Source organism: Haematobia irritans, chromosome 4, assembly GCF_050003625.1.
Source record: "Haematobia irritans isolate KBUSLIRL chromosome 4, ASM5000362v1, whole genome shotgun sequence".
NCBI classification, from domain to species: domain Eukaryota; kingdom Metazoa; phylum Arthropoda; class Insecta; order Diptera; family Muscidae; genus Haematobia; species Haematobia irritans.
Window position 1 is genome coordinate 77,550,334 of NC_134400.1, and position 17,430 is coordinate 77,567,763.

A 17,430-nucleotide genomic window follows, 5' to 3' on the forward strand; every position below is an offset into this window, starting at 1 on the left:
AAGAACGAAAAATTTCGTTAAAAGTACGAAATTTGTCATTGTTTTACAACCAAAGAAACTTTTCATTAAAAGTACGAAATATTTCGTACTTTCTACGAAGAAAAGTTCTTCCAAAATTTTCGTAGTTTGTACGAAAAAAATTCGTACTTTTTATGAAGAATCTTCGTAATTTTTATGAAAAATCTTCGTACTTTTTATGAAACAATTTCGTTCTTTTTATGAAAATGTTTCGTACTGTTTATAAAAAGTTTTCGTAGTTTTTATGAAAAATTTTCGTACTTTTTGTGAAAAACTTTCGTACTTTTTTTTCAAAAATGTTTGAACTTTTAGAAAAAAATTTATATTCGAAAGTGCATTTGGTTATAGTTACAAGTGTGAAAAATGACATCACTACTTTGCATCTTAAGTTTTTGAATAATTTTTTGTTTTATTGCCTCACTTTTATTCATAGCGCGCTATCACCCAAATGAGAAGTAGCATAGACTGGCATAAAAAAATAGAATAAAGTAATACACTCAAGCACATTATAAAAGACAATTTAATGCCGCGAACGGATATTTTACAACTTCAATGAAACTTCTTCGTTATTTCTAAGAAAATGTTTCGTACTTTTTATGAAGAAATTTTAACGCAGAATGTTTCGTAAAATATTCGTAAAAACTTCTTCACAAAATTCATGAAATTTGAAGAAAGTTTCGTTAAAATACGAACTTTTTACGAAGAAAAGTTAATGTAGAATATTTCGTAGAAGTTTCGTATATTCGTAAAATGTTCTTCGTAAAATTTACGAAAATGAATGAAAATTTCGTTATTTTAATGAAGAATTCACGAAGAATAGTTACTGAAGAATTCTTCTTACAATTAACGAAGAGAATTCTTTCGGTGTTGTCGGTAGTTAGTAATTGCTTCTTCAAAAGAGTAATATTCTATGTTAGTAGGGCTAAACTTATTAATTTCAATTTCCATGTTTTCTATCCATATGAAAGATACATGTGGCATATGTTGCTATATTCTTTGAATTGTTGTCAAATTTAATCGATTTGGCTAAGTTTTGTTGTGCCGATTTGCATCTGAAATAGCAAAATTGTACAAAATATGAGAAAAATATCAAATTCTATCGTACATATAGATTTTTAACTTACGGTTTTCAAGAGTATTTTCTTGGAGCCAATAAGGATATCTGCTTAGTTAGCATTAAACAGTAAGAATATTCCAAAAAATTACCATTAGAAGGCCTGCAAGTGAAAATAATTATTTTTAATAAATTGAAATTTTGGTTTTATTGAAAACGGACGAAATACCATTTATAGAAAAACTTACCACATTGAAAAAATCCATCCAGTAGGTACATTATTGGAATCATATCCATGGACTAATGGGACATTTTTAAAATTCTTCTCAGAATACACTGAAAAAACAGTGAACCCATCAGGAAGAAAACTTTTGGTTAATTTTACACCGAACAAAAAGTTTACTATTTTTTATGAAAAATGAACTAACCCATAGTAAGAATGACCATGATTTGGCGCCAAAGATTTTTTTCATCTAGATAAGTTCATGATTTTCTTATAAATTAGTTCATGTATTACATCGTATTTTAGTTCATTATTACTATGCTGTGGGAAGAATATAGTTAAACTCATTCAAAATATTCCTGCTATCCGGAAAAATTAACAATTTTTTGGGAAACCTGTATTAAGAAATTGGTTTGAAATAAACTGTTTGTCGGTATAATTTTCAAAAAAGTAGAGAAATTGAGGAATAAAAGGTACAACAAGCCTGTATACAACTAAGAAATTTTTCGTACAAAACAAGTCAATTTTCTATAACCACCAGTATTTTATTTAAAAAAATTATTATTATATTACACAAAACTATGGCTTATGATATACAATAAAGGAAATATTTTTATTAGTACGTTGGACGCATTTACTTGTCGGTAGTTAGTAATTGCTTCTTCAAAAGAGTAATATTCTATGTTATTAGGACTAAACTAATTAATTTAAATTTCCATGTTTTCTATCCATATGAAAGATATATGTGGCATAAGTTGCTATATTCAATTGAATTGTCCAATTTCATCGATTTTGGCTAACTTTTGTTGGGCGGATTTGGCTTATAAGCATCTGAAATTGCAAAGTTATACAAAATATAAGAAAAATATTATTAATTAATTAATTCTATCGTTCATATTGATCTTTAACTTACGGTTTTCAAGAGTATTTCCTAGAGCCAATAAGGATATCAGCTTAATTTGTATTAAACAGTAAGAATATTCAAAAAATTACCATTACGAGACCTGTCTACCTGCAAGTGAAAAAAAAAATTTAATAAATAAAAATTTTGGTTTTATTAAAAACGGACAAAATACCGTTTATAGAAAAACTTACCACATTGAAAAATCCATCCAGTAGGTACATTATTGAAATCATATCCATGGACAAATGGGACGTTATTGAAATTATTCTCAGAATATATTTGAAATAAAATATATTATAAAATTAGACATAATTTCCACTTGTCAGTATACACGTAAAAAATAATTCTTTCCTCCCAAACGAAATTTTAGACAAACAAAGTTCGTTTCTCATTTGCTTTTTGCTGTAAGGAAGTGTATTTGGAAGAAAAGTATATATTTTTTGTGATAAACGTTTATTCTTTTCCAGGATGTAAACACAATTTCATAAAGACAAACTCAAAAAAAAAAAAAAAAAAAAAAAAAAAAAAAAACATTGTTTTCTTGTTAATTGCATTTTCCCTCACATCTTTCTCACATCCACGATGTTTTTTAGTTCTTAACACCATTTCCTGTAATACCAACAATGTAGAAGAAATTATACGACTTTATAAATTTTTAAAATTTTTTTACCTTTCACCTGGACGGAGAATCGAACCGCGGACCATGCACTTTGTAAGCCAACACACTAACCACTGAGCTATGTACCTGTTATGGTCATCAATAGATAAATATCCATATAAGTTATATTTATATAGCATAGCTTGCGGCGCCCACGAACTGAATAAACAAAGTTTATTTAACAGAAACAAACATTTAGTTTGACACCGTGGAGCAGTGGTTGCTACGTCCGACTTGCATGTCAAGGGTCGTGGGTTCGATCCCTGCTTCGACCAAAGTTTTTTTTTGTTTTTTTTTTTACATATATTCCAGATATGTTCGGAAGATTCCGAAAAAATGTTCAACATTACATTGTAGTATATTAAACTTTGAACTGTAAAATGTGTCTTATTAAAGACCTAAAGTCAGAAAAGAACAGTGTTTGACATAAACGAAATGGACTGTGTTGTTGTTTCAAAAATAACTTTTTTTATTGAAAAAATAAAATTTTTGTAACAAACGAAATTTTTTGGTGATAAAAGCTAAAATTTTTCGAAGCAATTTAAAAACCTCTAACAAAAGAAAAACGTTTTCGGTACACGTTTTCCAAACGTTTTTTTTCTTTGCGTGTAGCATTTAGTATTTAAGGTGGATATTAAGTTCGAGTTTAGCGGTTAAAATTGCAATTTCCATGATAAGTTTTCTTTAATAATCCATTATAAAAAATAATCTTTAAAAAAATTTGATTTGGGCTATTCTCCATCAAGTTATATTTAAATTTCTATCGAAGACGTATAATTTTATACTTTGCTTAGTGATTTATTTTCAATTTTAGCGGCTAAACTCGAACTTAGTACTCACCTGTAGGAATTGCTGTAACATAAAAAATATAGATTCAAACAAGTATATACGGCCGTAAGTTCGGCCAGGCCGAAGCTTATGTACCCTCCATCATGGATTGCGTAGAAACTTCTTCTAAACACTGCCATCCACAATCGAATTACGTAAGTTGCGGTAACGCTTGCCGATGGCAAGGTATCTTAAAACCTCCTAACACCATCTTCTAAATTGTATGTAAGTCCATACGTGGTATATATTAAATCAAAAAAGATCGATCCAATACGTATATAATTCAGTTCGACAAAGTAGACATAAAATTTTGACAACATTTTCTACAGAAATAAAATTTTAACAAAATTTTCTATAGAAATAAAATTTTCACAAAATTTTCTATAGAAAGAAAATTTTGACAAAAATTTCTACAGGAATAAAATTTTAACAAAATTTTCTATAGAAATAAACTTTTGACAAAATTTTCTATAGAAATAAAATCTTGGTAGATTATTTTTGGCTCGAGTGGCAACCATGATTATGAACCGAATAAAATTTGAACAAAATTTTCTATAGAAATAAAATTTCGACAAAATTTTCTATAGAAATAAAATTTTGACAATGATGAAAATTTTATTATGAACCGAATAAAATTTTAACAAAATTTTCTCTAGAAATAAAATGTTGACAAAATTTTCTATAGAAATAAAATTTTGGTAGATTATTTTTGGCTCTAGTGGCAACCATGATTATGAACCGATATGGACCAATTTTTGTGTGATTGGACCAATTTTGGTATGGTTGTTAGCGACCATATACTAACACCACGTTCCTAATTTGAACCGGATCGGATGAATTTTGCTCCTCCAAGAGGCTCCGGAGGTTAAAGATCATATACTAACACCATGTTCCAAATTACAACCAGATTGGATGAAATTTGCTTCTCTTGGAGACTTCGCAAGCCAAATCTGGGGATCGGTTTATATGGGGGCTATATATAATTTGGACCGATATGGACCAATTTTTGCATGGTCATTGGAGACCATATACTAACATCATGTACCAAATTTCAGGCGGATCGGATGAAATTTGTTTCTCTTTGAGGCTCCGCAACCCAAATCTGGGGATCGGTTTATATGGGCGCTATATATAATTATGGACCGATGTGGACCAATTTTTGCACGGTTGTTAGAGACCATATACCAACACCATGTACCAAATTTCAGCCGGATCGGATGAAATATGCTTCTCTTAGAGGCTTCACAAGCCAAATCTGGGGATCGGTTTATATGGGGGCTATATATAATTATGGACCGATGTGGACCAATTTTTGCATGGTTGTTAGAGATCATATACCAACACCATGTACCAAATTTCAGGAGGATCGGATGAAATTTGCTTCTCTTTTAGGCTCCGCAAGCCAAATCTGGGGATCGGTTTATATGGGGGCTATATATAATTATGGACCGATGTGGACCAATTTTTGCATGGTTGTTAGAGATCATATACCAACACCATGTACCAAATTTCAGGAGGATCGGATGAAATTTGCTTCTCTTTTAGGCTAATCAAGCCAAATCTGGGGATCGGTTTATATGGGGGCTATATATAATTATGGACCGATGTGGACCAATTTTTGCATGGTTGTTAGAGACCATATACAAACACCATATACCAAATTTCAGCCGGATCGGATGAAAAATGCGTCTGTTAGAGGGTCTGAGGGTCCCTTTATAAGGGGGCTATACGTAAAAGTGGACCGATATAGCCCATTTTCAATACCATCTGACCTACATCGATAACAACTACTTGTGCCAAGTTTCAAGTCGATAGCTAGTTTCGTTCGGAAGTTAGCGTGATTTCAACAGACGGACGGACATGCTTAGATCGACTCAGAATTTCAGAATTTCCCATCCTATGATGGAGGGTATAAAAAATGGTTGCTTCTCAACCTGTGATCCAGATGTAGAATAAATATAAATCATCCTATTACCACTCATGTTGTATATTTTTTATGTAAAACAATTTAAAATCCGCACTAATTTTAAACTAACATATTAACAGAAATATACAGTTCCTTAATCTGTTATTTGTTTTTTTATCAATAAAAAGCGTTTTTGATTCCTCTAACATCACATCATTCACTTCTCAGTTTCTAAAATGTTTCGAAATAAATGTATTTTCATTAATAAACACCAATGCCGCACGTACAATTTTGCAAAATTAAATCCACGTGTGCACTTCATAAATGCATCAACATAACTGAATGCAACAATAAAACTCAAAGACACAATTAGTCATAAGGGATACATACCTGCCGTAAAGAAAAACAACTCCACACACACACGATCCCTTTCTGATATCGCTATTGCAAGAAAACAACTCTCACCACAAAAAATACCAACAACACACAAGGAACATTCCATTGTCTCTAGAATCAAAACAACCAACAACAACATAAATGACGCAATAACAAACACAAACAATCATACGAGATATACACAAAATGTCTCTAAAAACTCCCTCGCATGATGCACTCACATTTTCCAGTAGCACGTTTATTGATTAGTTGGAATTCTATCTATAAGTTAAGGTAAAATATATACCAAATCTATGAGGAATCTATAAAAATTATATACACCTGTCAAGGATTATATTAACTAATTTTTATTCTATTTTAACTAAAATGTGAGTAAAAACACTCCAACATATAATAAAAAGGGAAATAATCTGTAGGTAGTCATCGTACGAATCGGTAATGTCGTTAAGTTAATTTTTACTACAAAATTTTTTTTCCATACAAAATTTTTTTCTTAGTAAATTGTCCACATTTCGTAGTAAGATTTTTATATTGCCCATGTATTTTTATAATAGAATCAACGATGCATTAACTACTGTGTTGGAAATTTATTTAAGGAAAAATCCTTCCCATTTCGTAGTTAGTGAACTAAATAACATTTACTGAATTTTTATAAGTTTTGCTTTAGCTAAGTTAATTTTCGTTGTGGTTACGAAAAATGAACTATATTACAGTAAATTTGTTGAACTATGTGGAAGTCAAAATGGTCCTTAAATTTACAAGACACTTTTTTTCTGTGTAGAAAATTTTAAATATTTTTAGAAATTTTTAACAGTATTACAAACGCTGGCATCACGCCGATATCACAGAAGTAAGTAAATTTTTTTTGGACAAATTCAAGAAAATTGATTAGACATAAATAATTTTTTCACATGTTAAAGAAAATTTTTTAGTTTGAAGGAAAAAATTGGAGTTCAAAATTGCAAGAATATCTTTAGTGACATATGAAGTTCATGGTGGACGCATTTGTAGTAAAATTTACAAATTTATAGAAATAATAAACTATTTTGTGAGAAATACGAATTTAGTAAACCTTTATGCTCAATTTGTGTATAATTTTTTCCGGTTTTTAGTTCATTTAACTAACATACGCAAAAAATTATTAGAGTAAAGGAAATTGTTTCTAAACACAATAAAGATAAATTAGTGAAATAGAGAGTTCACATTTTTTGGAGTGTATATTTTAAGCTGAAATCTAAAAACAACAACAATGATTAAAGGAAAAAAAATAACAATAACAAAACAAAACGAATAAAAAATATTATAAAATTAGACATAATTTCCAATTGCCAGTTTTAAAGGTGCCCGTGTAAAAATTGGGGGATCTGATTTGATATGGTTAGATCTGAGCAAGATATGGTCAGATCTGAGCAGATCCGAAAAATGGTTATATCTGGTCAGATTTAAATACTATTGTCATTGAGCTTAACATGGAATCGGGCAGCACTCAGTGATAAGTGAGAAGTTCACCAATGTGGTATCACAATGGAGTGACTGGTCTAAGTGAGCCTGATACATCGGGCTGCCACCTAACCTAACCTAAATTCTATGAAATTGGATCAGAACTCAAAAATGAGACACATCTAATTTGATATAATTGTATATTATTTGATACATTTGTATCTTTCGAGATCTTTCAACTGCATAGGGTACCTGCTCATAATAAAAGCCCATAATTTTTATATAATATAAGATCAATTATTTTATTTGATAATACAAAAAGTATATGCGTTACATACACTCAAAAAAATTGATATAAATTGAATTCCATCAAGGCCAATTAAGGAGTTATTGACAGTTGAGTTGGAGTGTTGTCCAGGGGTGTGTTTTTTCTTTAAGGCAATCTGTAATGAAATTTAGTAAATAGTATTAGGATTTAAATTGAACTATGTAAGCAAGTGTAAGGATTGCTTTGGATCATTCTTCTTTAAGTTGCAATAAAAGTTGCTAAAAAGGTTATAATTTTATGTTGCTTTTAGTACTCACATTTAAAGATAATTCGTGAATTCAAAGTGATCAACATATCGAGTGATGCCCGATTCAATGTTTGGCTCAATAACATGGGTAATCTTTCTTATAATCAAACCGAACGGCATATCAAGTTGCGTTGAGAAAACTTTGAGAATCTTTGAAGCAGTAAGAAATGTCACCAGTATTACTGTGAGGAGATAATCCAACGCCGAGATAATTTTTGGTCGGAACTGGGATTGAATGCATCACCTTTTGAATGCAAGGCGGGCATGGTAACCAGTACCACCGTGGTGTTCTTTTTCCTAATCTAGAAAGTATTAACAACGATGAAAAGGACTACGAAGGAAATGACAAATAAAGGGTGATACGGTCAAAATTTGGTCAAGGGAAAACGCGTGTAAATCGGTGAAATCGTTTATTTAAAAAATCAAATTAAATTTCTTTTTCAAGTTCAATTAGTATAAAATTCAGGAAAAATATTCAGTTAGGCTTTCGCTTCTCCAAATCCGAATTGCCGGCCTCACGCTTGACACCTGCCATCAGATTTTGTACAGCCACCTTGTCCACCTTCTTCGCCGCAGAAAGCCAGTTTGCCTTGAACTGCTGCTCGTCCTTAGCAGTTTTTTTGGTCTTCTTTAGGTTCCGCTTGACAATAGCCCAGTATTTCTCAATTGGCAAGATGCCAAATCCGGCCAAAACAGTACGGAACAACCGTGTTTCTTCAGGAAAGGCAGCAGACGTTTATTCAAACACTCTTTCACGTAAATTTCTTGGTTGACAGTCCCGGAAGCTATGAAAATGCTGCTTTTCAAGCCACAGGTACAGATGGCTTGCCAAACCAGATATTTCTTTGCGAACTTTGACAGTTTTATGTGCTTGAAAATATCTGCTACCTTTCCCCTTCCTTTTGCCGTATAAAACTCCTGTCCCGGAAGCTGCTTGTAGTCGGCTTTGACGTAGGTTTCGTCGTCCATTACCACGCAGTCAAATTTCGTCAGCATCGTCGTGTACAGCCTCCGCGATCGCGCTTTGGCCGTCGTATTTTGCTTATCATCGCGATTTGGAGTCGCTACCTTCTTGTAAGTCGATAGTCCGGCTCGTTTTTTGGCTCGATGCACGGTTGTAGACGATACACCCAGCTTATTTGCGGCATCTCGGAGAGAGAGGTTAGGGTTTCGCTTGAAACTACCGGCAACTCTCTTTGTCGTCTCAGCGGCTTCCGGTTTTCGATTTCCCCCCGATCCAGACTTCCTGGCTGTCGACAAACGTTCCCCAAACACTTTAATTACATTTGTAACGGTTGATTTGGCAACTTTTAGCGATTTTGCCAGCTTTGCGCAAATAGTTACTGGATACCGTTCGAGTACTTTTCAGCAATTTTAAGCACTCTTACTCTCTTGCTAGTTTTTATACCCTCCACCATAGTATATTAACTTTGTCATTCCGTTTGTAACACATCGAAATATTGCTCTAAGACCACATAAAGTATATATATTCTGGGTCGTGGTGAAATTCTGAGTCGATCTGAGCATGTCCGTCCGTCCGTCTGTTGAAATCACGCTAAGTTCCGAACGAAACAAGCTATCGACTTGAAACTTGGCACAAGTAGTTGTTATTGATGTAGGTCGGATGGTATTGCAAATGGGCCATATCGGTCCACTTTTACGTATAGCCCCCATATAAACGGACCCCCAAATTTGGCTTGCAGACCCTCTAATCGAAGCAAATTTCATCCGATCCGGCTGAAATTTGGTACATGGTGTTAGTAACAACCATGCACAAATTGGTCCGCATCGGTCTATAATTATATATAGTCCCCATATAAACCGATCCCCAGATTTGGCTTGCGGAGCCTCTAAGAGAAGAAAGTTTCATCCGATCCGGCTGAAATTTGGTACATGGTGTAAGTATATGGCCTCTAACAACCAAGCAAAAATTGATCCACATCGGTCAATAATTATATAGCCCCCATATAAACCCGATCGCCAAATTTGACCTCCGCAGCCTCTTGGAAGACCAAAATTCATCTGATACAGTTGATATTTGGTACGTGGTGTTAATATATGGCCTCAAACACCCATGCAAAAATTGGTCGAAATCGGTCCATAATTATATATAGCCCCCATATAAACCGATCCCCAGATTTGACCTCCGGAGCTCCTTGGAAGAGCAAAATTCATCCGATCCGGTTGAAATTTGTTACGTGATGTTAGTATATGATATCCAACAACCATGCAGGAATTGGTTCATATTAGTCCATAATAATATATAACCCCCATATAAACCGATCCCCAGATTTGACCTCCGGTGCCTTTTGGAGAAGCAAAATTCATCCGATCTGGTTGAAATTTGGTACGTGGTGGTACTATATGATATTTAACAACCAAGCCAAAAGTGGTCTATATCAGTCCATAATCATATATAGCCCCCATATAAACCAATCCCGAGATTTGGTTTGGAGCCTCTTGGTACATTGTGCTAGTATATGGCCGTTAACAACCATGCCTAACTAGGTCCATATCGGTCTATAGTTATATATAGCCCTAAGATAAATCGATCCCCAATCGGACAAAAATTGCTCCATATCAAGTTCATAATTGTATATAGCCCCGTATAAGCGACCCCCATATTTCAATTCTGGTTCCCTACGTAACGTGCGAAAGTCCATATCGATTAGTAATTATTTGTAGACTCACACATACCTTTTTTGTCTAATATATACCACGTATGGACTAACTCACAATTTAGAAAACGATTTAAGATACCACAACCCAAGTAATTCGATTCTGGATGACAGTCTTTCGTAGAAGTTTCTACGCTATCCATGGTGGAGGGTACATAAGATTCGGCCTGGCCGAACTTACGGCCATATATACTTGTTAATATTTATAGAGTAAATTTAATTTAATTTTATTAATTGCGTAAATTGTACTTGTTAATGTTTGAAGTGCTTTCTCTAATCAGATAGACCGGAGTGAATTTATAATTTTTTCGGATCATCAGAAAATTTCAGCAATGTACTGACTTTTCAGAAGCAGCAGTTTTTTGCTTGCTGAAAAAGACCAGTCAGTGTTTGCTATTAACATCAGTCTATGGGGGTACATATTGGACCATTTGTAAGTGCAGTAGTTGTTGAGCCGAATGAACATCAAATTATATCTGAAACACTCCTCACGGCTCCGTATAAAATTTGGTAAAAATCGTTGTTGTAGTTATTGAGTTAAGGTGCAAAAACCCGCATGTTGGACGAACTTTAAACTACACAGAAATACTCCTCACAGCCCATAGAGCATGAGTATAATTGGTCAACATCGGTCAAGTAGAGTTTATCGATCACGGACATACACGTCATTTTTATTTATATAAAGATAACACAAAACGCTAATCTTTTTTTTTTTTTGAGGTACAGCTCAAAATAAAAGAAATATTTGGGGCTAAATTACAATATAAAATATTTTATAAATATTTTATTTTATATTTTATAACAACCTAAAACCAGTAGTTTTTGGATTTATGGAATTTGTTCAAACATTGAACAGACATAATGACCACTATTGATGAAGTAAATGCATTTTGTTATTATTATTTGTTTTGTGTACACAGAAAGACATATCACCAAAATATTTCAAATTAAAAAGTTAATTGAATCTGAGAACTTTTTCAATTAAAAATTAATTGATACAAGTACCCTTTTAATCAAATTAGAAACATTAAGTCAATTAATTAGGACAATGATTGAAATTTTGTTTTTTTAAATTTTTAATAAAAAAATAATTGATACAAGTTTTTTAAAAAAACTCGGAAAACTTAGTCAAAATTATTGATTTTTTTAATTTTAATAATAAAAAAATTAGTTGATACAATCCATTTTTTAATCAAACTAAGAACACAAAGTTAGTTAAGAAAATGAGTGAAAATTTTCGCCGTTTTTTATTAAAAAATTATTTGTTCCAATTAAAGAGTGAATTAAAAAATTTAATCATTGTCCATTGCAAACCTCAATTAATTGTTTAACTGATTTCATTAAAAATTTAATTGGAAATTGGCTTGAAATTTGATTGATTGAGTTTTTCAATCTACATCATTAATTAAAAAATTAAATGAGTTTTGCAATCAATATCAATTAAATTTTTAATTGAATCAATTAAAAAATTAATTGAAATTTTCAAATCAAATCAATCTTTAATCAAAAATTTTGTATGCCCAAATAAAGCTATGATTGAGTCTATAATTTTCGTGATTCAAGACAGTTTAATTAAAAAAATAATTGGATCAATCAATTTCGTGATTGAATCAGAAAAAAAGTTGTGTTTAGAAAGCCAGCAGGCGCTAATAATTAGGTACAAAGGAAAGTACTCCTTTCAAAGAAGTTTTTTTTTTTTAATTTGCGATTATAACTACCGGCATATGGAGAATCTGGAAATGTCTCATTAATAAGGTTTATTATATTTCAATACCCACCTATCATTCGGTTGGCTTCTGGAGAATCTGTTGTATCATTACAGCTTGAGGTTGGTGACAAATGAACTTGCGTATCGTCAACTTCTGTCGAAATGGATTGGAATGGTTTTTCGAATATTGGATTGGGATTGACTGCTGCAGATTGCCATAGGGGTGGCGTTGTTGGCAGAGCTGTAGGCCACGTTGGGAAACTAGCATATGGATGTTGTGGGCTCATGTATCCATAACTGGCGGCACGCGCAAACTCCGCTGCTGCTCTTTCTGCAGCACGATTTCTTAGAATTCGATTAATTGATGAAACCGATGGAGCAGTAGCATTTGTACAAACGCCTGAAAGTATATTAAATCAATGTTTCAATGATTACAAATCAATACAATTTACTTTGTATAACATAGTATATTAAATCCCAATGTTCCAATTTTCGGAATCGCAAGTTATAGAAAAATAAATTCTTGCTATAATTTATTTTTTTATAACTAAAAGCTTCTCATTAAAGAGAACTGTATGAGCAAGATTTAAGTGTAAAAGTTTCAGGGTTAAGAAATTGCGGCCAAACGAAAATTTTGCGATTCCAAATTTCGGAACATCGGGGAATGTCAACGTGGGTGGAATGTAGTTCCAGCAAAAAATAATTATAAAATTGGAAGTACTAAATATCAGTGTTCATACCGTGGCACTACTATTCTGCGCAAAATTGTAGGTGCGGATTTCAGCGTTATTTTTTCTAAAGGTGTAAGTAAATTCGTCATCTACAGCGGGCGAGCACTTAATAATTTTTATATTGAACACCCGACAAAAATTTGGTAAAATATGGAAGTGCTGAAATTAGTTTAAGTAAGCGGGTGCTTCCTCCTTCGCTTACCAAGTTGCACTTCTGTAAGCAAGAGCGTTTTGTGTTTTTTTATCACGACTTCTTACAAACGAACGATTTTGTGCGAACAGATACCAGTTAAAATAAATCAGTTGATGAATTGTGTTTGAAGGAGAAAGACGTGTTTTGCGGAAGATTCAATTCATTTTGTTTTCTCTTGTTCTGTGTATTGTTGAATTTAATTCAAGGTTCTTACCTTTACTCTTGCGGTCAGCAAAGCGGACCGGGCTCAGCTAGTATAACTATAAACAAGTATATATGGCCGTAAGTTTGGCCAGGCCGAATCTTATGTACCCTCCACCATGGATAGCGTAAAAACTTCTACGAAAGACTGTCATCCAGAATCGAATTACTTGGGTTGTGGTATCTTAAATCGTTTTCTAAATTGTGAGTTAGTCCATACGTGGTATATATTAGACAAAAAGGTATGTGTAGGTAAGTCTACAAATAATTACTAATCGATATGGACTTTCGCACGGTACGTAGGGAGCCAGAATTGAAATATGGGGGTCGCTTATACGGGGCTATATACAATTATGAACTTGATATGGAGCAATTTTTGTGCGATTGGGGATCGATTTATCTTAGGGCTATATAAAAACGATCAGCTAAAGTATTCAGAAATGGACAAGCCTCTGTCTGAATCAGAAGTAAGCGGATCCTCTTGCGAAGTCGAGGGAGATACCAAAGACATGGATAGATACCGTATGCGTGAGGAGGCTTCTACTGCCTCAGAACTCACCAAAGTTGAACCTATGGTTATTGCGAGAGTCACCGATATCTCTGAAGAGGGCATTCTTGATGACTCGATTGAAGCGGCTGATGTGACGGTTGTTGAAAATCTCGATGGTCCTACGGATCCTCCAGATAAATCTTCATCATTGTAAGGCTGCATGTGCTGCCTTAAAAGTTCTCCTGATGAAAGGGGACATAGACATAGTTCTTATTCAAGAACCATATGTTTATAGAAACAAAATATGTGAATTAAGTACTCCGGGGTTCAAACTATTGCAGTATACTGGTAATGATGTAATTCGAGTCTGTATAATAGCTAAAAACGACGTTAACTTGTTTCTGCTTCCTTCAATGTGCAATGCAGACACTGTTGTTGCCAATTTAGAAATAGCCAAATGCAAATATTGGGTATCTTCGGTCTATATGGGACATAACAGGGAGATGCCTCCATGTGCCGTTAAGACCTTAGTTGAGGAGTCACTGAAAACCAGGGATCCGGAGCGGTCCATTTTTTTCGCTCCGCTCCCGCTCTGGAGAAAAAAAACCGCTCCGCTCCGAGAAAAAAAAATCGCTCCGCTCCTCTTCGAGAAAATTATAGTACAAACATTGTATTATTTGTTCAATTGAGTTTTATTTTATTTAGAACAAGTAAGTAAAGTCTAAAGTCGGGCGGAGCCGACTATATTATACCCTTCACCACAATGTAGACAAACATTTGTGTTACCATCTCAACTACTTAAATTTTGCTGGGAGCTATATAAAAGTTTGCATTTCCAGATACAAATACTTTGAATGGAAACAATTTTTCGTACTTCTACAAAAACTCTAGAACTAAAATTTAAATCGGCTAACGCCCTGGGATGAAACACAATGTTAGTAAAAACAAGTAAGGAAAGTCTAAAGTCGGGCGGGGCCGACTATATTATACCCTGCACCACTTTGTAGATCTAAATTTTCGATACCATATCACATCCGTCAAATGTGTTGGGGGCTATACACGCAAAGAAAAAAAACGTTTGGAAAACGTGTATCGAAAACGTTTTTCTTTTGTTAGAGTTTTTTGAATTGCTTCGAAAAGTATACACTTTTATCACCAAAAAAATTCGTTTGTTACAAAATGTTAATTTTTTTAATAAAAAAAGTTATTTTTGAACCAAAAACACAGTCCATTTCGTTTATATCAAACACTGTTCTTTTCTGACTTTAGGTCTTTAATAAGACACATTTTACAGTTCAAAATTTAATATACTACAATGTAATGTTGAACATTTTTTTGGAATCTTCCTAATATAGAATAGAATATATGTAAAAAAAAAAAAAAACTTTGGTCGAAGCAGGGATCGAACCCACGACCCTTGGCATGCAAGTCAGACGTAGCAACCACTGCTCCATGGTGCCCAACTAAATGTATTTTTCTGTGAAATAAACTTTGTTTAATCGGCTCGTGGGCGCCGCAAGCTATGCTATATAAATAAAGGGTGATTTGTTAAGAGCTTGATAACTTTTTAAAAAAAAAAAACGCATAAAATTTGCAAAATCTCATCGGTTCTTTATTTGAAACGTTAGATTGGTCCATGACATTTACTTTTTGAAGATAATTTCATTTAAATGTTGACCGCGGCTGCGTCTTAGGTGGTCCATTCGGAAAGTCCAATTTTGGGCAACTTTTTCGAGCATTTCGGCCGGAATAGCCCGAATTTCTTCGGAAATGTTGTCTTCCAAAGCTGGAATAGTTGCTGGCTTATTTCTGTAGACTTTAGACTTGACGTAGCCCCACAAAAAATAGTCTAAAGGCGTCAAATCGCATGATCTTGGTGGCCAACTTACCGGTCCATTTCTTGAGATGAATTGTTCTCCGAAGTTTTCCCTCAAAATGGCCATAGAATCGCGAGCTGTGTGGCATGTAGCGCCATCTTGTTGAAACCACATGTCAACCAAGTTCAGTTCTTCCATTTTTGGCAACAAAAAGTTTGTTAGCATCGAACGATAGCGATCGCCATTCACCGTAACGTTGCGTCCAACAGCATCTTTGAAAAAATACGGTCCAATGATTCCACCAGCGTACAAACCACACCAAACAGTGCATTTTACGGGATGCATGGGCAGTTCTTGAACGGCTTCTGGTTGCTCTTCACTCCAAATGCGGCAATTTTGCTTATTTACGTAGCCATTCAACCAGAAATGAGCCTCATCGCTGAACAAAATTTGTCGATAAAAAAGCGGATTTTCTGCCAACTTTTCTAGGGCCCATTCACTGAAAATTCGACGTTGTGGCTCGTAGTAAGTCTATTCATGATGAAATGTCAAAGCATACTGAGCATCTTTCTCTTTGACACCATGTCTGAAATCCCACGTGATCTGTCAAATACTAATGCATGAAAATCCTAACCTCAAAAGAATCACCCTTTATAACTTATATGGGTAATTGTCTATTGATGACAATAACGGCTACATAGCTCAGTGGGTAGTGTGTTGGCTTACAAATTGCATGGTCCGCGGTTCGATTCTCCGTCCAGGCGAAAGGTAAAAAAAAATTTAAAATTTATAAAATCGTATAATTTCTTCTACATTGTTTGTATTACAGAAAAAGGTGCTAAAGAACTAAAAAACTTCGTGGAAGTGAGGAAGATGTGAGGGAAAATGCAATTAGCCAGAAAAAATTTTTTTTCAGTTAGTCTTTATGAAATTGTTTTTACATCCTGGAAAAGAATAAACGTTTATCACAAAAAGTATATACTTTTCTTCCAAATACACTTCCTTTCAACGAAAAGCAAATGAGAAACGAACTTTGTTTGTCTAAAATTTCGTTTGGGAGGAAAGAATTATTTTTTTGCGTGTATATAAAGGTTTGTCCCAAATACATACTTTTAAATATCACTCGATTTGGACAGAATTTGATAGACTTTTACAAAATCTATAGACTCAAAATTTAAGTTAGCTAATGCACTAGGGTGGAACACAATTTTAGTAAAAAAATATGGGAAACATTTAAATCTGAAGCAATTTTAAGGAAACTTCGCCAAAGTTTATTTATGATTTATCGCTCGATATATATGTATTAGAAGTTTAGGAAAATTAGAGTCATTTTTACAACTTTTCGACTAAGCAGTGGCGATTTAACAAGGAAAATGTTGGTATTTTGACCATTTTTGTCGAAATCAGAAAAACATATATATGGGACCGATGTCAACCAAATTTGGCACGCATAGCTACAATGCTAATTCTACTCCCTGTGCAAAATTTCAACTAAATCGGAGTTAAAAATTGGCCTCTGTGGTCATATGAGTGTAAATCGGGCGAAAGCTATATATGGGAGATATATTCAAATCTGAACCGATTTCAACCAAATTTTGCACACTTAACTG

General features: G+C 33.6%; 1 protein-coding gene and 1 long non-coding RNA gene across 3 annotated transcripts in view; both read right to left on the reverse strand.

Moving 5' to 3' along the window:
- LOC142234549 (segmentation protein paired-like) overlaps positions 1-17,430 on the reverse strand; it is a 373,789-nt gene that overhangs the window by 62,791 nt on the left and 293,568 nt on the right. For both annotated transcript variants that reach the window (XM_075305709.1, XM_075305710.1), the window contains exon 4: positions 12,459-12,788. In XM_075305709.1, the coding sequence (XP_075161824.1) occupies positions 12,459-12,788 (330 nt within the window). The remainder of the gene's footprint in view (positions 1-12,458; positions 12,789-17,430) is intronic.
- LOC142234550 (uncharacterized) lies at positions 1,882-2,308 on the reverse strand. Its single transcript, XR_012721644.1, has 2 exons — positions 2,209-2,308; positions 1,882-2,126 (listed from the first exon to the last, which is right to left on the reverse strand). It is a non-coding gene; the product is annotated as an uncharacterized LOC142234550 (long non-coding RNA).